This window comes from Bos javanicus, chromosome 6, assembly GCF_032452875.1.
Source record: "Bos javanicus breed banteng chromosome 6, ARS-OSU_banteng_1.0, whole genome shotgun sequence".
NCBI classification, from domain to species: Eukaryota; Metazoa; Chordata; class Mammalia; order Artiodactyla; family Bovidae; genus Bos; species Bos javanicus.
The window spans coordinates 83821271-83849066 of record NC_083873.1 but is presented as its reverse complement, the minus strand read 5'-3'; the positions used below and the strand labels follow the sequence as shown (position 1 = coordinate 83849066).

General features: G+C 37.7%; 1 protein-coding gene across 5 annotated transcripts in view; it reads left to right on the top strand.

Annotated features, from left to right (window-relative positions):
• Window positions 1-27204, top strand: part of TMPRSS11D (transmembrane serine protease 11D) — a 62819-nt gene extending 35615 nt beyond the window's left edge. The window contains exons 4-12 of one of the 5 annotated variants that reach the window (XM_061420322.1): window positions 4948-5015; window positions 9346-9500; window positions 12641-12679; window positions 15943-16120; window positions 19407-19666; window positions 20809-20951; window positions 22978-23131; window positions 25276-25343; window positions 26827-27204. In XM_061420322.1, coding sequence (XP_061276306.1) covers window positions 4948-5015; window positions 9346-9500; window positions 12641-12679; window positions 15943-16120; window positions 19407-19666; window positions 20809-20951; window positions 22978-23131; window positions 25276-25343; window positions 26827-26841 — 1080 coding nt within the window. In that variant the 3' untranslated portion in view covers window positions 26842-27204. Of the gene's footprint in view, window positions 1-4947; window positions 5016-9345; window positions 9501-12640; window positions 12680-15942; window positions 16121-19406; window positions 19667-20808; window positions 20952-22977; window positions 24522-25275; window positions 25344-25487; window positions 25727-25747; window positions 26132-26815 lie in introns of those variants that run through there. The other 4 variants (XM_061420321.1, XM_061420319.1, XM_061420318.1 and 1 more) reach the window with 4 other exon arrangements.
• Window positions 27205-27796: the final 592 nt, after the last annotated feature.

Below are 27796 nucleotides of genomic sequence, written 5' to 3'. Positions count from 1 at the left end.
TTACATACTAATGTCTCATTCTGTCTGCAGCCCAAACTTTTCTTCTGTACTTCAGACCTTTTCACCCAACTGCCAGCCTAATAGCTCTACTTGGCTCATGTAAAAACACCTTAAATATATTTGTCCCCAAATCAAACTCATGATCACCCCATGCCATACTAGCCTTCTTCCAATAATTCTATCCCCATTGATTAAAATGTTATTTATTGTTTTCCAAACCAAAACCCTAAAACTCATCTTTGATATACTGCTCTCATTCATTCCAAATATCCAGTCTATAGGTTTTACCCCCTATTCTTCCCCTCAAATCCATTCATTTCCCTCCATATCTACTACCACCAGATCTATCCAAGCCATCACCTCTACAATGAAGTACCAAAATACCACCATAACTAATCTGTCTTATTTTGTACCTCGAATTGTTTATCCAGATGCAGCCAGAGAAATTGTTCTCAAATTGCAAATCTGATTTTATTACTCGCTTGTTTAAAACACTTCCCATTATTTAAAATAAAGACTAAATGCTTCACAGACTATCAAGACTTTCATGATCTGGTCTTTCTATCACTCTAGCCTCTTTGCTTCCTATGCTACAATCGCCTTGCCCTTTCATTCCTTAAACACAGAGTGTTTGTTCCCAACCTAAGGGTTTTTTATGTACCATTCACTCTACCTGCGTAGCTGTTTCCTTCCTCTTCAACCAGCTAACTCTGCTTTTTCTTTAAGATCTCAATTAACACACATGCACAATAATGAACATGTAAATGAACAGTTAGTTAGGTAATAAAAACTGACACTCTTCTATTCCTGGCTATAGCCACACTGCCAGGTAAAGCAATGTCTTAAGTAAATCAATATACTTCTTAGAAGATTAAAAGAGAAAAGAAAACAAAAGCTTCATCAAATAAGAAGGTATTGAAAATAAGATAGTGATTTCCCTTCTTGGAATAGCTAACAAGATCTTTTAGCCCTTAAGATGAAAAACATGTAACAGCTGTAGGTATAATATGTATAATGTTTTATCCTTCATATGACTTCATCTGTTAACAGGTTGATGATGGTACTTTGTAAGAATTTATCTCAATAATCCATATCTCACTTCAATTCTTATCAATTATGAATATGACTGAGGTTTAAGGATCCAACGCTATTCTATATTTCAAAGGTAGTATTGTCAACCAGGAGAGAAACACAATCAGAATGGCTGCGATCCAAAAGTCTACAAGCAATAAATGCTGGAGAGGGTGTGGAGAAAAGGGAACCCTCTTACACTGTTGGTGGGAATGCAAACTAGTAAAGCCACTATGGAGAACAGTGTGGAGATTCCTTAAAAAACTGGAAATAGAACTGCCTTATGATCCAGCAATCCTACTGCTGGGCATACACACTGAGGAAACCAGAAGGGAAAGAGACACGTGTACCCCAATGTTCATCGCAGCACTGTTTACAATAGCCAGGACATGGAAGCAACCTAGATGTCCATCAGCAGATGAATGGATAAGAAAGCTGTGGTACATATACACAATGGAGTATTACTCAGCCATTAAAAAGAAAACATTTGAATCAGTTCTAATGAGGTGGATGAAACTGGAGCCTATTATACAGAGTGAAGTAAGCCAGAAAGGAAAACACCAATACAGTACGCTAACACATATATATGGAATTTAGAAAGATGGTAACAATAACCCTGTGTACGAGACAGCAAAAGAGACACTGATGTATAGAAAAGTCTTATGGACTCTGTTGCAGAGGGAGAGGGTGGGAAGATTTGGGAGAATGGCATTGAAACATGTATAATATCACATATGAAATGAGTTGCCAGTCCAGGTTCGATGCACGATACTGGATGCTTGGGGCTGGTGCACTGGGATGACCCAGAGGGATGGTATGGGGAGGGAGGAGGGATGAGGGTTTAGGATGGGGAACACATGTATACCTGTGGTGGATCCATTTCGATATTTGGCAAAACTAATACAATATTGTAAAGTTTAAAAATAAAATTTAAAAAAATACTTTTTTCATTGTTTACTTAATTTTTGCCCATTGTAATAAAAGGGTCAATAATACATGTTCCAAAATCAAAGAAGTGTGAAAACAAACTCACCTGACTCATTAAACAAATAATTTTGAAGGGAAGGGAAAAGGACAAAAGGTTGTATATAAACTTCACTGAAAGTAGATGCATAGCCTCTAGGAGTTGCAGCAGCCAATTGTGCACAGATCGATTTTTTAAACATACTTTGGACTGTTCTCCTCTTACAGATGAAGATAACGAGAGGAAGCAAGGTTACAAGATTCATTCACGTTCCCAGAGCAAGCTAACTTCTCTCCGTATACCCTGTGTATATACTTCCCACCTAGCCCATTTTCTTCCTATTCAAGCATCTGTTCACTGATTTTCTACCAAGAATTTGATAAGTTCTAATGGAAAATTCTGAAAGAGATGGGAATACCAGACCACCTGACCTGCCTCTTGAGAAACCTATATGCAGGTCAGGAAGCAACAGTTAGAACTGGACATGGATCAACAGACTGGTTCCAAATAGGGAAAGGAGTACGTCAAGGCTGTGTATTGTCACCCTGCTTATTTAACTTCTATGCAGAGTACATAATGAGAAACGCTGGGCTGGAAGAAGCACAAGCTGGAATCAAGATTGCCGGGAGAAATATCAATAACCTCAGATATGCAGATGACACCACCCTTATGGCAGAAAGTGAAGAAGAACTAAAGAGCCTCTTGGTGAAAGTGAAAGAGAGTGAAAAAGTCGGCTTAAAGCTCAACATTTAGAAAACTAAGATCATGGCATCTGATCCCATCACTTCATGGCAAATAGATGGGGAAACAGTGGAAACAGTGTCAGACTTAATTTTGGGGGCCTCCAAAATCACTGCAGATGGTGACTGCAGCCATGAAATTAAAAGATGCTTACTCCTTGGAAGGAAAGTTATGACCAACCTAGATAGCATATTCAAAAGCAGAGACATTACTTTGTCAACAAAGGTCCGTGTAGTCAAGGCTATGGTTTTTTCCAGTGGTCATGTGTGGATGTGAGAGTTGGACTGTGAAGAAAGCTGAGCACCAAAGAATTGATGCTTTTGAACTGCGGTGTTGGATAAGACTCTTGAGAGTCCCTTGGACTGCAAGGAGATCCAACCAGTCCATCCTAAAGGAGATCAGCCCTGGGTGTTCATTGGAAGGACTGATGCTAAAGTTGAAACTCCAATATTTTGACACCTAATGCGAAGAGCTGACTCAGTGGAAAAGACTCTGATGCTGGAAGGGATTGGGGTCAGGAGGAGAAGGGGACGACAGAGGATGAGATGGCTGGATGGCATCACTGACTCGATGGACGTGAGTCTGAGTGAACTCCGGGAGTTGGTGATAGACAGGGAGGCCTGGCGTGCTGCGATTCATGGGGTCACCAAGAGTCGGACACAACTGAGTGGCTGAACTGAACTGAAATGAATGAAAGAGTCCACAAAATTTTTATGTTCTCTATGAAATACAGAATCTTAGCCATAGGCTTCTTCTTTTATCCTCGTATATGGATATCAGCCAATTAATCAACTTTCTTTATGTTGCTTATTATCTTCACCAAATTACCTCAATATTTTCTACATAGCAAAAATGTAATAATTAAATTTAACACTTTGGTCAAGTCTAGCCTGTGCTGGTACAATACTAAATCATGAAATATAATTACAAGAAACATTTAGTTAAATTTTAGCAATTCCTTCAGTTTTAGGTCAGATCTTTCTACTTCTATTAAAGTCAAGTAATATTAAACTTACCTACTGCCTACAATATACCATATAAACAAACACATTAAAACCCATCCTTCTACAAAGTTAACTAGAATATGGCTGACCAAATGGTAGCATCCTATAATTCTAGATCATAGAATTTTGAGTGACTTTTTGCTTTCTTCTTAACACTTACTAGTACTTCTTGAATTTTTAAAAAAGGAAATTATTATTATAAAATCAAAAGCCTCATAATTCTTAAAAATATTTAAGACTTCTAGAAGGAAAAAAAGTTATCATATTTTCCAACAACTGGTTGGTTCAATATCAGCCAAAAAAATGGATAATGAAAAAGTAAGATATAATATGGTGTGACAGAGATTATGTAAACTTTACAGTCTCAAGAATTGACTTCAAATCCTGGCTTAATGTAAGATTCAGCATGCTACTTAATTTCCCCATTTGAACTTCTTCACATTCACCTCAACCTTGGTCCAACCTCACAGTACTAGCCAACAGAATCCACTCCACAATATGACGGCTTAGTACATCTCACCCTGCATCTTGGTAGAACTATTCCAGTTACAGAATCACTACTAGTTCTCTGTGAAGCTAAACCTTATACCTCAAGAGAATCATCCTTGCTGGCACTGAGCAATGATTCAGGGGGAAGATTAAAGTTAGGTCAGGAAATAACAACTGATGTTAAAAATAACTTAAGATGTTTAGGCATTAATCAGAAACAATAAGGAAAAGACTATTCTTTATTTCTCTTCCTCCTTCTCATCAGGCTCTCCATTGCTACTCATTTTAATCTGATTTTAACCTATTTAAAAACAGTTGCTGCAGGATCACAGTGTAAGTTGTATAGTGTTGGGTTGGCTCATGCCCCAACCTCTTCAGGAACAGCCACAAAATCAAATAACATGAGCTCTCATTGAGCAAAATGTCTGCTGTGTTTAGAATGGCTTCTAGTGAAAATGCATCCTGTCCATTATTATCTTTGTGTAATAGATGAAGAACAGACCCTGCTTCAGAAGGTTTTTAGCCTAAATCGATCCCAGGTGTTCTAAAGTGGAACTGAACTAAAAAAACTCCAGTCTATATTCCTCATTAGCATAGTCCCATGTTTCAGTGTTGGAAAGAGGAAGGAGAGAAAGAACTGTAATTACAGAAAGGTTTTTTTTTTTTTCCTTTCTACAGATTACTAAAACATTCAAAGAGTCAGATTTAAAAAATGAGTTCATCAAAGCTCATGTTGTCAAACTGAGGTAAGTGGAACTACAATATATATATAAGCCTAGATACAATTTGCTTCATTTGGCTTTGTTCATAGCATAGATAATGAAAGAGACATTCATACAAGGTGCTGCAATATCATGAAAATAGTATCATGGGCAGCTTAAAAAACAATGTCAAATTATCACATATGGTCTATATATCTAGTAACATGAATGACTGTTACTTCAATTCTTCATGGGAAAAGGAAGAGAGTTGGGTGATGGTACAGTAACAAGGCTATTTATAAATTCAGGGGATACTATTCACAATGCATTCTGTGCAAACAATGCCCTGTGGAGATGTGCAATGCTGTGATCCTGGGCATATTCATCCAAGATTGGAACGCTAAACCAACATCAAAAGTGGCTTTTCAGTTTTTGTCTCCCTGGAATGTTTTAAAGGATGCTATGGCCAGATACAGACACGTCTGAGATGAATCAGTAATAGGGGAAGCAGCAGCATGCATGTTCATTATTTTTCATGTCTACCTGAATGGAATACAGACCTATTCTTGTGATGTGATGAGATGTGATGTGATATCTCTCCCAACTAAAATAGTTACCTTTACTGAAGTGAAAGTAAAAGTGACTGGCCCTACCACTAATGTCTCAAATGTCCACACTGCTCAGTCCTTCAAATAATGCAAAAAAATTCTTCAGAAGAAAGAGAATTATACTAATTCTTTCTCAAATACCAATACCACAAAAAGATTAATTTTTCTTATTCTTGGTAGAGTTACCTAGCTAAGTACAAGCATGGCGCTCTGGTCAGTTAAGTTTTGCTGAGGAGCTCGAGAAGTAAGAAGAATTCAGGGGAAGAGTTTGTTTCAAAATGTATTTCAGTCAGTTCAGTGCACATTCACCTTAGTACTTTCTTGAGCAAGTCTCTGTACTAGCCACTAGCTGGCAATACTTGTAGAACTGAATCTGTATTTCTTTTCCTTTTGTTCACTTCCCACTTACTGCTTAATCTACTGCCCTCTGGCTTCTGATCTCACCACAAAATACTAGTTGTCCTTCCCAAGTTCAACAATGACATTTGAATCACAAATTCCAAAAAAACTGTATCAGTCCTCTTCTTGAACCTCTCAACAGAATTTAGCACTGTTGAGCTTTTATTCTTTTTTGAAATAGTGCCATCCCTTGGTTTCCATGACCCTCTACACTCTGATTTTCTTTTTACTTCTCGGTTATTTCTTCTCAGTTTTCTTTGTTAGCTCTTATTCTTTCTTTTCACATTCCTCAAATGTCTGACTGTGCAGTGAGCCTCTCATCACACTGAAGCTCCTTTTAGGGGCTTCCCTGCCTCTTATGCTGGGAAAGACTTGAGGGCAGGAGGAGAAGGGGACGACAGAGGATGAGATGGCTGGATGGAATCACCGACTCAATGGAATGAGTTTGAGTGAACTCCAGGAGTTGGTGATGGACAGGGAGGACTGGTGTGCTGCACTCTATGGGGTCGCAAAGAGTCGGACACAACTGAGCGACTGAACTTCCCCCTATATGCTAATTATTATCAAAGTTGTATCTCTGGGGCCAGACCTCTTTTCTCATCTCTAGATGTGAACCTATACAGCCATCTACTTGATATCATAATATGGCTATCTTGCAGATAACACAACTTTAATACATCCTGACCTGAACCTATCCTCTGTCCCCAATAAAATACGTTACTCATTTAGTGTTGCCTACCTCTGTCAGTGGTTTACCTTCAACCTAGTTGCTCAAGAAAGAAATATGAGAGCTATTCTCTAATTCCTGTCTCTCCCTCAACCCATACATACAATCATCTAACCTTCAAAGTTCTGTTACTTAAAATGTTTAAGATCCATAACTTCACACACACTGTCCTCAGTCATCTCTCCTCTGGACTTACACCACCTCCTAATGCATCTCCTCTCCTCTAGTCTTGCTCCATTCCACATTTTACATAGCAGCCAGTAAGATTTTTTTTGAAATGATAAAGCTAAACATAGTACTTGCTTAATGTTCTTCTAACTGCCACTCCTTACCCCTACGATATATAAACATATATTATGTCTGTATGTATAACATTATATGTGCACATACATACATGTGTAACACAGTATATTTTAAAACAGAAGAGGAAGAGGAAAAAGTGGTGTGAGTGTGTTTATGTGTATTTCAGGCAGAAAGAATAGCTTATGTATGAAGTTTTTGAGGTTAAAAACAGTGAAAAACTGAAAGCAGTCTAGTGGGACTGGTGAGTGAAGAACAACATCAGTTCAGTTCAGTTCAGTCACTCAGTCGTGTACGACTCTTTGCGACCCCATGAACCGCAGCACACCAGGCCTCCCTGTCCGTCACCAACTCCTGGAGTTTACCCAAACTTACATCCATTGAGTCGGTGATGCCATCCAACCATCTCATCCTGTCGTCCGCTTCTCCTCGTGCCTTCAACCTTTCCCAGCATCAGTATTTTTTCCAATGAGTCAGCTCTTCACATCAGGTGGCCAAAGTATTAGAGTTTCAGCTTCAATGTCAGTCCTTCCAATGAACACCCAGGACTGATCTCCTTTAGGATAGACTGGTTGGATCTCCTTGCAGTCCAAGGGAGTCTCAAGAGTCTTCTCCAATATCACAGTTCAAAAGCATCAATTCTTCTGCACTCAGCTTTCTTTATAGTCCAACGCTCACATCCATACATGACTACTGGAAAAACCATAGCCTTGACTAGATGGACCTTTGTTGGCAAAGTAATGTCTCTACTTTTTAATATGCTGTCTAGGTTGGTCAGAACTTTCCTTCCAAGGAGTAAGCGTCTTTTAATTTCATGGCTGCAGTCACCATCTGCAGTGATTTTGGACCCCCAAAAAATTAAGTCTGACACTATTTCCACTGTTTCCCCATCTATTTCCCATGAAGTGATGGGACCAGATGCCATGATCTTCGTTTCCTGAATGTTGAGCTTTAAGCCAATTTTTTCACTCTCCTCTTTCACTTTCATCAAGAGGCTCTTATTTGTTCTTCACTTTCTGCCATAAGAGTGGTATCATCTGCATATCTGGGGTTATTGATATTTCTCCCGGCAATCTTGATTCCAGCTTGTGCTCATCCAGCCCAGCGTTTAGAGTAGTAAAAGACTAGCCCAGAAATATGGTAGGAGCAAACTTGATATGGAAAGTTTAGTAAACCTTATAAACACACACTACTTATTCTCATTCCTCTTTTTTTTTAAAATACACTGTATTATAGGGAACCATACTGAATATCCTGTAATAAACTATAATGAAAAAGAATATGAAAAAACAAATGTATTTATATAACTGAGTCACTTTGCTGTACAGCAGAGATTGGCACAACATTGTAACCCAGCTATACTTAAATATTAATTTAATTAAAAAAATACTGTGTTATCAGAAAATTTGAGGTACAATAAGGCCAAAAAATCAGATGATGACTTCTGAAAAGACAGCTTGTTACTCACAGTTTCCAAGAGGAAGGGATATGACTCTTAGAGTTGTTATTAAGATCAAATAAATGATGTATAAACAGAATCCTGTTTCATCTATTTACACGTTTCTCTTTCACCAAAGGTCCCTCTTCTTTGAATTGTTTTTCTATTGTTTGTCTTTTCCTTATTAATTTGTAAGCATTCTGTGTTTATAGGAGGCACCAAGCATTTCTTATTTTGAGTTCCGAATATATTCTCCCTGTTTATAGCTTATCTTTACAGTTTGTTTATGGAATCTTTTGTTGTAGAATCCCTTCCTTCTCCTATATATAAAGACATTCTCTCATACCTGCTTGTAAGTTTTAAATTTGCGCTGTTCACGTTCAAATGCTTTGTTTGTGTGTGGTATAAGCAGAGATTTCTTGCACAACTTATTTTCCTTCAGATTTGTGATACTACTTCTATAATATGTTGTTATACATGTCTATGAGTCTGCTTCTGGACTCCTACTGTATGCTATGTACTCTTACCAAAGTTTTATATATATTAACTCATATAACCTTCTTGATAACCCATTTTACTGTGAGGAGACTGACATAGGTTAAGAAGAAGAAAAAAAAAGCCACAAAGTCCAACAGTAAATGGTAGAGCTGGTACGCAAACTCTGGCATTCTGACTTCAAAAACAAGCTATCCTGAATGGTGTGTACAGTGTCCTATGCATTGAAATCAAGTGTTTGTAGGATACCATTGTGATATATCATTACATATACAAACACTGTGTGTGAATCTGTTCTAATGTTAAATTCCTTAAGTAATTTTTTAAATGCCTAATCAAGAAGAAGATGTAAAAAGAACAGAAAATTATCATAATTGTACACTTAAAAATATTTTTATGGCTATTCAGGCAAAGTGGCAATAATGTGATAGCAGATATTATCATGAAATTTAAATTCACCAGAAGAATCAATGAAGCATCAATGAAAAGCAGAATTGAGTCTATTTTACGCCAAATGCCGAATAACTCTGAAGACTTGAACATGAATCCAACTCAGGTAATATGTAAGTATTTTTTTATATACCATTTCATTTCAGTGTATCCCTCTACAAGTTCTATTTCATGTTTTTATTTAATGAGGGACTCTTTTTTCCTGAATTAAATTTTGTGAAAACAACTTACTATGAAGTTAAATGTAATATATAGTTCTCTAATATAAAATATTCTGATGTTTTAAAGAATCATATTCATATCATAACTTTTATTTGCTAAAAATTCTTTATTTTTTTTCCCCTCTCAATATTCTTTATGAGGGACATTGCTGTCAGATGTTCAATGTGTAGTTATGTTATAAGAACGATAAATAGCTGTTCAAGGTCAGAGAACAGTTTAATTTATGATCCACCTCATTGAGAAAAAAGTATGTAATTGGAAGGTGTCTGGTAAATACTTGTAGAATAAAGAAGGAAATTAGATTTAACAATATCTCTATCTCCTCTCTGAAAATCCACACTACTTCTGCCTGGAATGGAATTCTAGTTCCATTGTTTTCCATCCCTATTGCGATCACTGTGGTCCAAGCCAACATCATTTCTTACTTGAACAACTGCACTAGCCTCCAAGCTACACTCTTTCTTTACTTTCACAGCCCTTCCAATGTACTGTCCACATATTGATCAAGGAAATATTTTAAAATATAAATACAATCTTGCTTAAAAGTCTCCCATGTATTCCCACAAAATGAAACAAAAACACCACCTGTAAGCAGAATACCATATTTCCTGGTTTACTCAGGACAGTAATGGGGACCATGTCAATTGTCTAAGAACCATTATTAATATTACCCTTTACATGCTCTGATTTGGACAATAAATGATATGGTGATTTCATCTAAAGCACTGTATGATCTCATTCATGCTTACCCCTGCAGCCATTTATTATGCTATTCTCTTCCTCATTTACTACAATCTGGCCACACCTTTACCTTCTCCATCTGCAAAGATTCTCTCCTTCCTACCCCAAGCCTTTGCATACATTGGTCCAGTTTCTTATAACACTTCCTAGATCACTCCCTTGCATCTGGTCAAGTATCATCTGGATCATTTCTTTCTAATGTAAGCCTTTTCTGACTTCCACTACTAAATTGTTTATCTCTGTCACAGACATCTTCATTTTCCTTCACAGCATTTATCATAATTGAAACTACAAACTTGTTTCCATGAGTTTGTATTGTCTTCATACTACTCTAAGTTTTCTGAAGGCAAGAACCAGTCTGCCTTGTTAATCCTCCTTACTTCTCTTACTCAGTATCTAGTATATAATAAGTACTCTATTAATATTTGTCACATAACTTTTAAAAAAGAAATTACTCAATTCATGTATAAACACTCCTCCAACTTTGTCATGTACTACTCTCTTAAGAAACCATGATTCACCTCATAATAAGCTCCAGATTAAAGGGTTTTGGTGACTCCTGTATTGGACTAGTAGTTAACCAGCATACACTTGTTATAATTTTACCAGCGGTTAAAACAATGAAATTCTTTCCTATCTGTTGGCAAAAAACCACTACACCAGGCCCAGAAAGTTGCCTCTCTAACCCCTCCAAATTCTCCTATCCCTATCCTGGACTCCCAGCTCTTGACCCTGAAACTACAGAGTTCATGCTTAGCACAGCAAGGACCTCCAAGACACTGCTCCAGCTCTGTGGGTGGTTGTGTCCTGCCTGAATTGCTGATGTTTATTCAAGTTTGTCTAATTCCCACAACAACCACATACTATAGATCCTTTTATTGTCCCCACTCAGAAAATATAGATAATTGTCCAGGGCATAAAGGCAGGATGAAGGCTATTGTTAAAAGTAAAGGTGTCAAAAAAAAAAAAAAGAATATAGGTGTCGAATGATGAAAGCATGTACTCAAGTAGTAGCTAAAGGGATGGGAAAGACGGGGCTAATTCAAAGGATAGTTAGATGCTGGAAGGTACAAAATTCGGAAGCCACTAAGATGTGGGAAATAATGAGAAAGGAGTTAGAGACCGTTTCAGATTTCTAGCTATTGGTGGAAGTGATGTCATTTACTAAGTGTGTGTGTGTGTGTGTTAGTGGCTCAGTCGTGTGCAACTCTTTGAGACCTCATGGACCGTAGCCCACTGGGATCCTCTGTCCATGGGATTTTCCAGGCAAGGATATCAGAGTGGGTTGTCAGTCTCTTCTCCAAAGGATCTTTCCAATCCAGGGATCAAACCTGCAGTTTGATCCTGCAGTGCAGGCAAATTCTTTATCATCTGAGCCACCAGGGAATTAGTAAATTGGGGCTAAAATTTGGTGACATTGAGTTTGCAATGGCTCTAGGACATTCAGAGGAAACAGCTCTGTAAGCAAAAATTGAACTGGAATAGATAGGCCTTCAGTGTCTGGTACCAACATAGTTTCTTTCTGTGCTCCCCCATCACTTTCCTACATGCAACATTTGTATTATCTCTACTGACTTCATTGCTCTACAAACATCTTCTATCTTCACGCATTTGTGCCACTATACCTTTCACCTGGAATGCCTTTCATCTCTTGGCTGCCTGAAAAATTGCTTTTAGGTATTCAAAATACAATTCAAATATTATTTCACCACGATAACATCCGTGAATCAGACAGAATTACTAATGCTCTCCTTTCTCCTCTCTACTTTGCATTTAAATTTATTTGAATGATTCCTTAATTAATTTCTTTCTATAAATTACGTGAGAGCAAACCCCCTGTATTTTGTTATACCTGCAGTACTACAAATAATATCAGTCGAGGAATACAGATATAGTTATATATATATACATATATATTAGAATAATTGAAAAATTAATTTCTCTTAGAGATTTATTGCTTTGTATCTCAATGACTATGTTTCTGTTTTCCCAAGTAAACTGAGTGACTTGAGAACAGAAATATCTTTTAAATATCTTTTAACTGTTTGATGAGAAGTTAATGCACAAACTTTAGTGTGATTAATGACAAATTGGGGCAAGATAATAAAGGCAGGTTTTTGGGACTCAGATTCTCTCAGCAGGTCTGGGGTGGAGCCTAGGAATCTAAATTTAGCAGTCCTACAAATGATTCTGATTATGGTTGTCTTAGGACTACACTTTAAGAGATTAATGTGAAATGATATACAGTCTTTTTTGTATTGATCTGACTCCCCCTCTTTTTTAACACTAGCAATAACTGGCCAGGATACAGTACAACTGTTCACTCGAGGTAAGATTTTAAATTACTTTGTAAATGTGGTTTACCAAAATAACAAGGGTAAATGTTCAAGTGATTTGTACTCTTTGCCAAGGAAGTATCTATTGAGATGGCATCAGTATTCTTAGTTTACTCATGTAGGTTGTTGTTGAAATTAGACACTGCTGACCTCATTGGGCTATGAAGTGATATTTAGGTTTTCTCCTATTTTTAGAAGGAGGAAGAAGTATTAGTGCCATTCCACCCACTCTGTATCAAGTTTGGTCTCATTAAAGTTTTCTTGGCAGCTTTGGAAAGTTTCTCCAGCCCTGATTCTATGGTTGCATTTTAGCAGACTTGCAAATTACGTTTGGCTGCACCATTTATATAGCTTTTCCTAACTACCAGAATAGTTTGCTTTGTGATAGATTTAAGTTAATCATAGAGTATAATAAAAAAATTACAAAAAGCATTATGAGTTTTATGTCTATAGCATAACAGAAAAGTCAGGGTTTTCCAATGTCATTATATATACTCTCAGGCTAGGATAGCGGACATATAAACCCCTAGAAAAGAGTAGTTTGCTCCTTGGGCTGATAACATATAGTTAGAAATTAGTTTAATATATCTTGATAGCTGGCCTATCTCAGATACTTAAGCGATATTATAAATTAATACTTCCTCTATGGGTGTTTTTCAACTTCACGTATATTTATTTTAATAATTAATGCTTCTTTTTTATTAGAATGTGCTTAAATAATTTACTAGGGGCTTCCCTCGTGGCTCGAATGGTAAAGAATCCACTTGCAACTGGGAGACCCAGGTTCGATCTCTGGGTTGAGAAGATCTCCTGGAGAAGGGGATGGCAACCCACTCCGGTATTCTTGCCTGCAGAATCCCATGGACAAAATAATTTACTAGAGAACTTCCTTGGAGTATGCAGCAAAGGAACCTATATGCCATTTATATTCTTAATAGAAGTCTACTCCTCCTCTATCTGGGAGATCTGTTGGAAAATAAATGCCTTTGGATGGCATCCTATTGAAGTCATATCACTCACCTTAGAGCTGGTTCAGCAACAGAAACTTTTCATGGTGATTTACCTCTAATTTCTTAGTAACATACTAACCAAGAGGAAATAAACCATGAAAGTAGGAGTTGAGTGATCAAGCCCGCATTTCAGCTTTGGCCACTGGAGTGTCATGGGCTTTCTTAAGATGTTTAAATAAACCTAATCTAGATACTTAAAAACCCTCAATCACCCTCGAGAATATTCTGTGGACCTAAAGTAATTCCTTTTCTGGGGCCCATTTGGTCAGATAGAGTCAGTTATGGATGTGGACTGGGTCGTCCGTGATGAACTGCATTACCACCACAGCCTTCATGATAAGAGTAGTTTCCCTCTAATGTCACTATGCACATGAATCACTTGTTAAATACAGCTGCTAAGAAGTTCTGGGAACCTAATGTATGGCTTGGTGACTCTAGTTAGTAATATGGTACTATACATTTGAAAGCTGCTGAGAGTAGGTCATAAGTATTCCTACCAAACATACACACAAAAATGAGTTAACTGTGTTAGGTATTGTGGGCTTCCCAAGTGACTCAGTGGTAAAGACTCCACCTGCCAGTGCAAAGATGCAGGAGACCGGGGTTCAGTCCCTGGGTCAGGAAGTTCCCCTGGAGGACGAATGACAACCTACACCAGTATTCTTGCTTGGAGAATCCCATGGGCAGAGGAGTCTGGCGGGCTACAGTCCATAGGGTCTCAGAGTTGGACACAACTAAGTGACATGCCCATGCATGCATGTGTGAGGTGTTGCTGCTGGTAAGTCGCTTCAGCCGTGTCCGACTCTGTTCGACACCATAGACGGCAGCCCATCGGGCTCCCCCATCCCTGGGACTCTCCAGGCAAGAACACTGGAGTGGGTTGCCATTTCCTTCTCCAATGCATGAAAGTGAAAAGTGAAAGTGAATTTGCTCAGTCGTGTCCGACTCTTGGCGACCCCATGGACTGCAGCCTACCAGGCTCCTCCATCCATGGGATTTTCCAGGCAAGAGTACTGGAGTGGGATGCCATTGCCTTCTCCGTGAGGTGTTAGATGTGTTAATTATATTGAACTTGGTAATCATTCTGCAGTGTATTTGTATGTAATATCATCACATTGTACACTTAAAATATACACAATTTTATTTGTCAATTCTTTAGTAAAGTTCAAGGAAAAATGCAATTTTTGATTTGTTCCCTAAGGTGGGTCTGAGAGTCAACATTTCTTTTTGTTGTTGTTCATCTTTATTGTGGTATTATAATATATTTAAAGTGTACAATGTCATGATTTGATATATATATATATATATATTATGAAAAGGGTTCCCTCATCTAGCTAATTAACACATTCATCACCTCATGTATTTATTACCTACCTCCCTTTTTTTTGGCAAGAACATTTAAGTTCTACTCTCTAGTAAATTTCAATTATATGATACAGTGCTGTCAGACATAGTCATAATGTTATACATTTGATTCTCAGACCTTATTCAGCTTATATCTGAAAGTTTATATCCTTTAACCAAACTCTTCCTATTTCCCCTACACCCTGGCAACCACTTTCTACTGTTTCTGGGTGTTTGGCTTTTTTTTAAATTTCCACATAGAAGTGATACCATGCAGTATTTGCCTTTGTCTGGCTTATTTCCTTAGGACAATACCCTACAGTTTCATCCATGTTGTTGCAAGAGACCGGATTTCCTTCCTTTTTAAGGCTGAAAAACATTCCAATGTGTGTGCATGTTTCTACGTGCATATATACCACACTGTTTCTTAATCCACGCATCTACTGATAATCACTTAGATTGTTTCCACTCAGAGCCAACATTTCTATCAAGCTCTTTGGGGACACTTATGTTGCAGGTCCACAGAACACACTTTGAATAGCAAGGCTATTGAGAAGATGGATATTCCCCAGGGAATCTGTAGCCTCAGCTAGTTCCTCTAGCACTGACCTACCTTAACCCCCACTCATGACAAATTCCAAAGAACTCTGAATCTGCTCCACAATTTGAAGCCTCCATGACAATCAAGTTCAGAAATGTTTTCTAAAATGAAATCTATAGGTAACAGTCAGATAAGTATTCTAAAAGTATAACATATTGATCATGCTTTTGGAAAGCCTAGCATGTCCTAAGAAAGAATACATAAAAGACATAAAAGTCATAAATTATGGTGAAATTCTTACAGCATCTCCCAGATGTAAGCGTCATGATCTTCCTTGCACATTACTTCCCTTTCCCATTAGAATGTGGGGTCCGCTCAGACCTGATAACCTTGTCTGAGGAGAGAATCATAGGAGGCAGTAAAGCTGAGGAAGGAGACTGGCCGTGGCAAGTCAGTCTACAGTGGAGCAGTTCTCACCGCTGCGGAGGAGCCTTGATCAGTAATAGGTGGATCCTGTCAGCAGCTCACTGCTTCAGAAGGTAAGACTGCAGTTCCCTATCCATCTTAGCATGCCCTAGTTGTTTCAACAAATACTTACGTCTGTGTTAGAGGGTATCAATCAATCACATAGTACTAGAGATACTAAGTAACTTGCCCAGAATAACACTGCTAATGTGCAACACAGGTAAGGTTCATAAATTCAACTGGTTCCAAACCTTGCTGAAATAAAGGAAAAGAAGGGTGGGAGAGAGGCAGACAGAGAAGAAGAAGAGTACCTTTTAGCATCTTCACTAAAATGACCTGAGTAAAAGAAGTTTAGTGTAAAAAAAAAATCCATGTATTTGTTTGTTGTCAAATATTTTTTTCTTTAGAATTTCTAACTAGCACTTACTCTTCTGCAAATTGCTATACCTCACAAAAGTATCTCCTCGACAATATATATAATTTCTATTTTTTCATATAACTCTACTATCAAAACTCCACAAAACTCTAAAATTATTTGGTTACATTTTGTTTTTATTCAACCTTAAGAGCATGTTGAATTATCAGCTTCCAATTCACAGAATCTTATTTTCATCAGTTTGTATAAGACTTTTCTCTCATTTTTCTCCTGTCATACCTGAATTCCAATTCTAGTGCCTTCCCTGCCCCCATAGGCCTCACCCAAATACTTGACATGTGTCTTTAAATATGCAATTACCTGTAAAACCTTTAGTTTGTGTGTGTGCTTCTTTAATTTATATAGGTAAAACTGTGTATCAGTCTCATATTGTTCCTTAATGTTTTTGCTCAACCCTTGCAATTTTAATCTGGTCCACAACTACATCCACCATATCCCTTCATCCAGCTAGGCTGCGCCAACTTCCCACAGCCACAGATTGCAGCACATACAACTTTTTCTCATGCCTGCATATGTGCCTCTCTACAAACCTTCATCACATCACTGCAGATGGTGACTGCAGCAATGAAATTAAAAGATACTTGCTCCTTGAAAGGAAAGCTATGACAAACCTAGACAGCATATTCAAAAGCAGAGATATCACTTTGCCAACAAAGGTCCATATAGTCAAAGCTATGGTTTTTCCAGTAGTCATGTATGGATGTGAGAGTTGGACCATAAAGAAGACTGAGTGCCAAAGAATTGATGCTTTTGAGCTGTGGTGTTGAAGAGGACTCTTGAGAGTCCCTTGGACTGCAAAGAGATCACACCAGTCAATTCTTAAGGAAATCAACCCTGAATTTTCACTGAAAGGACTGACGCTGAAGCTGAAGCTCCCCAATACTTTGGCCCCCTGATGCAGAGAGCCAACTCACTGGAAAAGACTCTGATGCTGGGAAAGACTGAATGCAGAAGGAGAGGGAGACGACAGAGGATGAGATGGTTGGATGGCATCACCAACTCAATGGATATGAGTTTAAGCAAACTCCAAGAGATGGCGTAGGACAGGGAAGCCTGGCATGCTGCAGTTCATGGAGTCACAAAGAGTCAGACATGACTGAGAGACTGAACATCAACAAATAAACCTTCAAGAATTTCTTTGACACATGCACCCAGAAGTGTATATACAGTGTGCTAAATACACTGCAGTGCTTTCCAGAATTTTGTATCTTCACATTTAATGCAAAAGAGTTTGAACTTCTTTCTCACCAACACAATATTATCCTTTTTTAATTTTTTCTATTCTTGTGAATATACATTAGATGCTCATTACTGTTATAATTTTCACTTCTCCACTTACTAGTGAGTTTGAGTATTTTTCATGTCTACTGGCTGTTTGGCCTTCTCCTCCCATAAACGCCTATTAATATTTTTGTTCATTTTATAATGGTTCTCTTTCCATTTATTGTTGGCTTATAGAATTCTGTTTATTCTACAAAAATTTTAGATGTTAAACATTGCAAGTATTTTCTCATGGTTTTTCATTCATCTGATAAATATATCTATGGTGCAGTTAATTTTGTTTTTAGTTTTATATATCTTTTAATTGATTTGCTTTTTTAATGTTCAGTTCAGTTCAGTCGCTCGGTCGTGTCCAACTCTTTGCGACCCCATGAATCGCAACACGCCAGGCCTCCCTGTCCATCACCAACTCCCCTGTCCATCACCAACTCCCAGTTCACGCAGACTCACGTCCATCGAGTCAGTGATGCCATCCAGCCATCTCATCCTCTGTCATCCCCTTTTCCTCCTGCCCCCAATCCCTCCCAGCATCAGAGTCTTTTCCAATGAGTCAACTCTTCGCATGAGGTGGCCAAAGTACTGGATTTTCAGCTTTAGCATCATTCCTTGCAAAGAAATCCCAGGGCTGATCTCCTTCAGAATGGACTGGTTGGATCTCCTTGCAATCCAAGGGACTCTCAAGAGTCTTCTCCAATACCACAGTTCAAAAGCATGTTACAGACCTTTTTACTGAAGTATAGATGATGCACAATATTATATGTTATAGGTGCACAACATAGTAATTCACAGTTTTTAAAGGTTATACTCCATTCATTATAAAATATTGGCTACATTCCCTGTATTGTACAATATATCCTTATAGTTTATTTATTTTATACACAACAGTTTATAGTTCTTAATCCCTGCTCTATCTTGTGACTCCCCCTCTTTCTCCCCCTAGTAACCATTAGTTTGCGCTCTATGTACGGCACACTTAATATTGATTTCATGAAATTCATTCTTCTTAACTGTTCAGTTTGTATTTTGGGAGTTTGGCAAAAAGTCCCTATTCCTAGATCATAAAGATAATGCCTTACATTTTGTATATATTAGTGCTCTCTCTCTCTCTCTGTATTCATACACACAAACATATGCACCAAAATCTTCAACAAGCAACATATTTAGTACAGAAAAATCATTTATCCACTGATAAGACAAGGAGCTCATTCATCACTACTATTTAAATGGAGCTTCTACCTAAAGGAAAGGAAAAAAAATAACAGAAGGAATCAGTTAAAACTAAAGTGAACATTGTTTCAGACTTCTTAGTTGCTTAAATGGAAGGATGTAGAAAAGGGAGAAATAAAAGAAAAGTTTTGCTAAACTAGTGTTCATCAAAGTACCAGGATATCCTCATTGGAATAACAGAATACCAGGATGTTCATCACCCCACAATATGTTTGCTAAAGCATTTCTATGTTTCTTTAGACCAATGATCATTGTGCCAGTAAAGAGTTACAGAAATAGATCCCAAAGAAATGTCGATTAAATAGTTCCTAGATTGGGAGGGGGTGGGGGGCAGGGCTGGATGACAAACGCAAAATCCAAACATTTGAAATTCTCACAAGTTCTCTATTCAAATAGCATGTTTTCATATTTTTTAGCTACTCTGATCCTCGCCAATGGATTGCCACCTTTGGTACTTCCACAGTATCTCCTCAACAGAGAGTAGGAGTAACGAAGATTTTAATCCATGACAATTATAAACCTGAAACTCATGAAAACGATATTGCACTCGTACAACTTGACAGAGAAGTCACCTTTAACAGATATATTCATACAGTGTGTCTCCCAGAGGCTAACCAGGCCATTTCACCTGGTTCCACTGCTTATGTAACAGGATGGGGATCTCAGAGTTATAGCGGTAAGTATCTCAGGAAAAATCAAAACAAAGACAACAGCTGTATCTCCTGGTACTTGCCACTATGCATTTTTTCTAATGAAGGGACACCTTAAAGGCAGGTTTCTACAGAGAGAACTATCCTACAGTTTGATCATCCTAAGCTCTAACAAGAGTTTCCTCAGCAAAGAAAGTGCTGTCCCTAGAAACTATAGGGAATTCTCAAATATAGTAATAGGGAAATGTGAAAGGAAGCGACAAAAAAATATGAGTTCTCCAATGATCCAGAGACTCTATAAGGACTCAAGTGGCTCCCCTAAAAGGAAAATTTTAAAAATTTAAGATAGAATTTGGATAGGTATCCTTCAAGGGTTTTAACAACTTTTAAGGTATTACCAGCCATTTAAGTTATTCTGAAATGAAATAAAATTCTGCCTTTACAGCAAGAAATTCTATGTGTCCACAAGTGTTTTTCACACTTGTTTTTGAAGTGAATAAAATCAGATAAAAAATAAGGATGACATGAAAGAGCAAATATGACCAAAGGGAAAACAAGAGTATCAGCTAGGGACTGGAAGAGTAGAATTAACAATATGTGCATGTTTCTATCCATGTTGTAGACCATCTCTCCAAGGAATAAAACAAAAGCCTCATTGTCCTAAAAAAAAGTTCATTGTATTTCCATGGCCCAAAGTAATTTGGTATAATAGATAAAATTTGTGCCAATAAGAAAAAATGGCAATGCCATTGTGAAGAAACATCAATATGCAATAAATTCATTCTTTAGCCTTGAAACCAGATTGGTTACTCTTTTGTTACTAGATTAAAGGTTACTCAACATGTAATTTTCTAATTCAGAATCACTCAGTGGACATTTCAGAGTCTACTAATCTATTTTAAGGAAGCAGACGCTTTTCCCTAAGGGGCACTATATGACAAAGCTAAAATAAAACAAACAAAACAAAGATACTGATGTATGTAAAGGGGTTATCTGTCTCTAATGCAGAAATCATTGCTAAGGAAAAGACTCCTAGGACATCTTCAGTAGCCTTCTTTGCTGAATAAGAGATATATTTGGAGTACAAATATTCTTTCCTATATTCACCATAGTTTCATTAATTCATCTACCCTGAAGTCCATTTTATTTCTCCCTTTATACTTAATAGGCAGCACAGTTTCAGATCTAAACCAAGGACGGGTCAATATAATAAGTAATACTGTATGTAACGCACCAGCTGGTTATAATGGAGCCGTCCTGTCTGGAATGCTATGTGCTGGACTACCTGAAGGTGGAGTGGACGCGTGCCAGGTAAGTTCAAGACAACCTTATCCATGTCATTGTTCAAGTTTATAAGCACTTACTAGCATGTCTTACCATGACAGACATAGTAGTAATAGTAGCGTTAGTTGCACAGTTGTGTGCAATTCTTTGTGACCCCATGGACTGTAGCCTGCCAGGCTCCTTTTGTCCATGGGATTCTCCAGGCAAGAATGCTGGAGTGGATTGCCATTCCCTTCTCCAGGGGATCTTCTCAACCCAGGGATCGAACCCAGGTCTCCTGCATTGAAGGCAGATCCTTTACCATCTGAGATACAACATAATTTCACCCTAAATGTCTAGATTTTACAGATTCTTATATGAAATTTTCCTGCATGTTCCATTCTGGGCCTCACTGATTTTCAGCTAAAATACTATAATGCCTAGAGTTTATGTCTCAAAGTAGCACTTTATGTAAGAATTTATGAGATCTTATTTGTTTTTGTTCATTCATTCATTTTTTTGAATTGCATCACTTAATTTCTATGTGCCAGTCTTTGTACTTATACAACATCACTTGAGCTCAGCAGGTGTATGGTTTAGAAGAGAGAACACAGGCATAAATGTCTGTTCAGTGAGGCGGTAGAGCTGGCCAAATATAGGAAACATTGCATCTATTAAACTAAGTCCCTCTTAGTTTAATATTTGCTTGCCCTCTCTTGGTAACATGTTTTGTAGAGAAATCTCTTACTATAGAAGAAACAGCAGAAAAACACAGTGATGGGAAAGTGCTGAGAACTGGCAAACTGGAGCACATATGCATTATCTAAAGGAGCCAGGAGCTAATCGGCTCCACACAGGGACTGTCATGCAAGCTGGTGATTCAGACACTAAATTTCTCCCCATATAAACCAGTAATAAAGCACTCATGGAAGAACTAACTACTAAGAGCAGTCAAATGAATACCAAACTATTCTATAAGCATAGCTGGTGATAATAGCTGACTTTTATTAGTACTGACCATTTAGCAGGATGTACTCAGAGTGCTAGGTGTGTTAAACTCTATTAAACACATAAAATTATTATTTACAGAGGAAGAAGCTGAAATACAGAGGGCTGTTATGTGGCTTACTGGAAATCATATAGTTATTAAGTAGAGGATTAAAACCTAGACCAATTCAAGAACCTCAGACTTAACTCATCATGCAACATGGAAGATATACCAATTTTTCTCTCCATATGGACTAATACATGTAAAAATATTTAGTTGGTTGATTTATTATCAATATTATAAGTGGCTCATAAACATTTCATAAGGAATGCTTTACTCATTGCCATATAAATTTCTTTTCTATTATTCACCAAAAGGGTATTTTTGATATATCAATACTATACATGAAACACTATGCATTATGCTATGAATAGGAAGATAAATGAGATTTCTAAAAACATGTTCATTCAATAAATATTTTCTTAGCCTTCCCTTTGAGCTAGAAGCTTAGAGAATAGCAGTGTCCAGAACATGTATGCCTCCCTTCCCTGATAAACCTTACAGTATAGCCTGAAAAATAGACACTGAACAATATCATAAATGCAGTGAGGGTTGCAGAGATGTGCAACTGCTACAATGAGGGGAGCTGACTCGGTGGGAGTAAATTCAAAAGGCATGCAAATGTGCTTGTATAAAATAAAGAAGTAGCAATGAAGGAGATATACACAGGGTGTGAGAACACTGGCAGTAAAAAATAATCTAGCCCAAAGCTAGAAGGGGTGACACTGGGGAAGAAAGGTGGAAGTCAGGGGTAACCCCCTGAAGGAGGGGAGCCTGGTCAGGGTAGCAGGCTGGTGAAGTCTAGGAGATGTGCTTCTCATCTTCTTACACTTGCTGAAGGAACAACATGTGTACTTGGAGGATTTTTTTAATTTTTGCATGACTTAGTATATAGCATTTCAACAAGAAATGTAAGACTAACTTTTCTGTCATTGTGTATGTGATTTCTACTATCATAGGAATAAACTTCTTCATACTTTGGGGTTGTCTTCAAGTTTAAATAATCTTTCATTCTATTTCCTTCAGGGTGACTCTGGTGGCCCTCTAGTACAAGAAGACTCACGGCAACACTGGTTCATCGTGGGGATAGTAAGCTGGGGGTATCAATGTGGTCTGCCAGATAAACCAGGAGTATACACTAGAGTGACAGCCTACCGTGACTGGATAACCCAACAAACTGGTATCTAGTGCAATAAATACATCTTGGTTCAAGAGTCTGAATGCAGACATGCCTGTCTAAAATTCTAAAACTTTCCAGCTGCAAAAGAAACTAAGTGTTCTATTTTAAGTTTCACACTATTTAATCTTTCTCTGTTACTATGGGTTTATATTTTCTCAAGAAAATTACATGAATGTTGCATAGTACTGGGGCTATATGCCAGGGGAAACATAATAAACTAGTCACAGAGGTAACAATTATGCTATACTTGTGATAACCTAAGTACTACTAGTGAGAAAAGCAGGTACCCAGAGAGTGAAAACTAGAGGCAACTGCACAAGTCTCCAGGACCAGAGGAGTTTCCTCTAAGGAAACCTCATCGAAGCTGAGAAAGGGGCAAAGTATAGAAACTTGCAAAGGAAAAACTTGTAGATAACATTCAGGACAGAATACCGTGAGGCAAGAAAAATACTAGTTTTTAAAATTTCTGGTTACTTAATATTTTATATGAGGTGTGAGTCCTAAAAGTTACGTATGAAGTCACTGTAGTCACACAGCAATCTTAATTATCCTGTAGCAACATGCTCCCATGAGAACTAACCAATGAATTTCAGGCACTTAACAATCCAAACTAGAATATTCACTCCTCATCAGAGAACCAAAGAATTATAATTTTCATAACTATTATTTAAAATACCTTCATCTATGTGAATGAGAGAATTTGTCCCCTCCATAGAGAAACTGAGTAAATATACCTACACAACATTCTCAGGTAACTTACAATTGTGTACATACACGTTGCTTTTTAACAACTAAATATGAGTAACTTTAAGATCTAAAGATCACCAGTGGCAGTTATTTTTGAAAGTTTAGGGATCCTCTGTAGCTAAACTCAAGTAATGAAAGTCATGAGGGAAAAAATAGCAAGGATTGCTTTGCAAAAAAGTAAAAATAAAAAGGGTAAATAGCTTTATTTCAATACAATTATCTTAGTGAAGAAACTTTTCTCTCTCTCCTTTTTCCTCCCTCTTTCTCCCCCCTCCCTCCATCCCTCCCTCTCCCCATCTCCTTCCTTCCCTCTTTTAATAGATGCACATCCAAAGAACATGCATAAAATGTATTAACATTTAATGGCACAGCAATTTATGTAATATGAATTATGAATGTTACTGAATTTTTATGGGATTCTAGCATGATCATCTATGTGTCAGAGCGTCCACCTTTTAAAAGCCAATTCATGACACCTGGATGTCAGAACAACTACATGCATTATGATGAAAATGTCTTGTATTTACTCATGTAAAATTGTGAAATCATTTACTTTATAGAAGCTGAAAATTTAACTGACTCTCAGTGAAATGTACAAATAAGTACTGGTACACATTATTCCAAATAAACTATTTTAAAAACACTTCTCTGCCTAAGTATTTATTGAAAGTTATGGTTTATGAAAGACAATCCAAAACAATTTACTTAATTGGTTCTTCAACAAGAGAATTGACAATTAGACTCTACAGTCTTGGCACTTTCAACTGCCTTATAATCAAGCTCTATAACTAAGCAAGCATCTAGTTTGACACTTCCTGGCTGCTCCCAATGAGGACAATATTAAACTGGTCATTTAGAGTAAGTCTCAAGGGAATGTGTTTGTGCAAGAGTGTTGGTGTGTTTTCATGTTTGTGTGTGTGCCTTCACATAATCATAAACATACTAGTTTCTATTTATTGAAAACTATAAAGGAAAGTACTTCTTTAGCAGATTTGATTATTCAAAATATTTAGCAAATATTCATATCTTTATGAAGAGACATTTGAAGAATTCCACCTGTCACATATCACTTCATCTCCAAATTCTCTCATGATGAAGCAAAACTTTAAATTCACCAGGATCAAAACAAATTATCCAGAGCAAAGAAATCACACTGATCAGAATTCAAATTAAGTAGAAAGCCATTCTGGTGAAAAAGAGAACTGAACTAAATGAGAAATTAATTTAAAAAGCAAACAAAGCTCAGGATTTTCCTACCTCCAATCACACAAGTTAGACTGGAAGTACTTATGCAATAAAATCTGTTGATACAGTATTAATAAATGATTTTTTCCTTGCAAAATTCATCCATCTAATGAGTCATTCATTTTTTTACTCATCGATTTGTTTGCCAATAGATTTTGAGCACTTCCAATTTGCCAGGAAAATTGTTGGCCAGCTGAGTCAACTTCAAGGAAAGAATAAGGTAAGCAGAAGAAGATGCAAAAGTCCTGAGGTGATTTCAAGTTTACGGGTTTGAGGAACACTAAGGGGTTTCCCAGGTGGCACTAGTGGTAAAGAACCCACCTGTCAATGCAGGAGACCTAAGACACATGGGTTTGATCCCTAGGTTGGGAAGATCCCCTGGAGGAGGTTTGACAACCCACTCCAGTATTCTTGCCTGGAAAATCCCACGGACAAAGAAGCTTTGCCAGTTACAGTCCATGGGATCGCAAAGAGTCAGACATGACTAAGTGACTAACACACAAAAAGTCAGCATGACTGGAGTGAAACTAATAAAAGACTGGTGTTAGGGGAGGTTGAAGAAATAAATGCAAAGGTAAAATTCTGAAAGGAAATTAGATGATTTTTTTTTTTTTTACTTTCTAGACTTCCCTGGCAGTCCAGTGGTTACGACTTCACCTTTCAATGAGGGGGGCATGGGTTTGATCCCTGGTCAAGGAGCTAAATCCCATATGCCTTGAGGCCAGAAAATATAAAACAAAAGCAACATTAAAACAAATTCAATAAAGACTTTAAAATGGTCCACATCAAAAAAAGTCTTTAAAATTTTTCTATTTTCTGAAGTCTACACTGGTGAAACTGAGGTTAATCATCAGTTGGATCTATTAAACCTGGAACCTACCTTCACTGATTGAATTCGTTTTAATTGCTACTACAAAACTTGTATGTCCTCCAAGTGGCATGTAATCCAAACAATACAATGTTTTCCCAAGTTGTGTCCAGATCAAGCTCCAGTTGCTTAAGAGTGGTGGAGACGGCAGACCCTCCAACCTGGAATGCCTGAATGACCACTTAGTGACATTTTGATGTCAGAGGGCCAGATGCTCCATCCTCAGAAGATGCCAACACCACCATTTTATGACCATGAGTTCTATGATGAAGGCTGTAGCTTAGTTATATCTGTGCAGAAACACAATTACCTTATCTCTTTCTTATTTCCAATCATCTTTCTCCATTCTCCCTGCACTTCAGACCACCCTGTTTGCTTATCCCAAGTCCTTCCCTTTGGGAAGTCCAATTTAATATTTTGTTCTCCCATCTTCTCACTTGGCCATCTCATGAATATGAAACAAAGACCCCCTGAAGCTGAGTTCCTCTGCCAAATTTATGATTAACCTCTCTATCCAAAACTATTTTCCCTTTCTTGTCCCATACCTATTAAGGAAAGAGGAGATTAAAAGAAAAGAGGAGATTGATATTGAGCAAGACCCTATGGGGTCCTCCTGGGAACAAAAGTACTTCCTTGTCCCCTCTGTTTCTTGTTCAAAGACTTTCCCTGAGTTCCAAAGAGCACATTTAAACTGCTAATAATTAGGAATGTGAGTGAAAGCAAAAACAAAGGAAAAGCAGCCAAGAAACCATAGTGTAATGATAAATAAGAAAATTAGTTCCTCTTTAAATTATATACACAACAATTTGATACTTTTCTTTGAGTTCTTTGACAGGAAGTAAGGCGCTGACCCAGATGAAGACTGGTAACTTCAGGCTGAGCACAAGCATGTAGACCTCAGATTGGTTGGAACCAGAAGGCTGCTGATTAAGATTCCCGGACCACCACCCTATAACCTCACTACTAACCAATCAGAAGAAACTCATGCATCCTGCAGCCCTCCCCTTAAGTTTGCCTTTAAAGATTCTTCCCTGAAGACTATTGGGGAGTTTAAGTGTTTTGAGCATGAGCCTCCCATACCCCTTGCATGGCCCCTGCAATTAGCCTTTCTCTGCCCCAAATTCCAATGTTTCAGTTTGTTTGGTTCCATTGTGCATCAAGCACAGGAACTTGGGTTCAACAACAAATAAACACTTTCTCTGTTGCAACACTCCATGGTCTCAGCATTTGGCTTGCTATACATCAGGCAAATGAACCTCGTTTGGTTACACTGGCTACTCTGTAGAGAAAGGTAAAGAGGACAAGAGAAGAAGGGATACAGTCAGAAGACTAATGAAGACTAATGCAGTAATCGAAGGAAAAGATGGGACTGATTGGATTAAACAGCTAACAGTGAAGATGATGAAAAATAATGCCATTCAGAAAATATATGTGGGGAGAAACAACAAGAGTTTCTGATAGACTAGATTTAGAGGCTGAGGAAAAGGAAAAAATCAAGGTTGACTCAAATTAGGAGTCTGAATCACTGAGATGAAATTTGAGAGGAGTAAGTTTTGCTCAGAGTTGGAGAACTGACAATTTCTTTCTGAATCTGTTACATTTTAAATATACAAATAATAAGGTCAGGTAAACAACTGTAAATGTAAATACATATCTGTAGCTCTGGGGAGAGATTGAGACCTGAAATATCTATTTGATGACATTTACAGTTTCAGGGAAGTGGGGGACAAAAACCATGCTGGATGACTAGAAGAGGGAGTGGGAAATATAGCTTTTGGAAAATGGAAGGAAATACCTTGAGGATC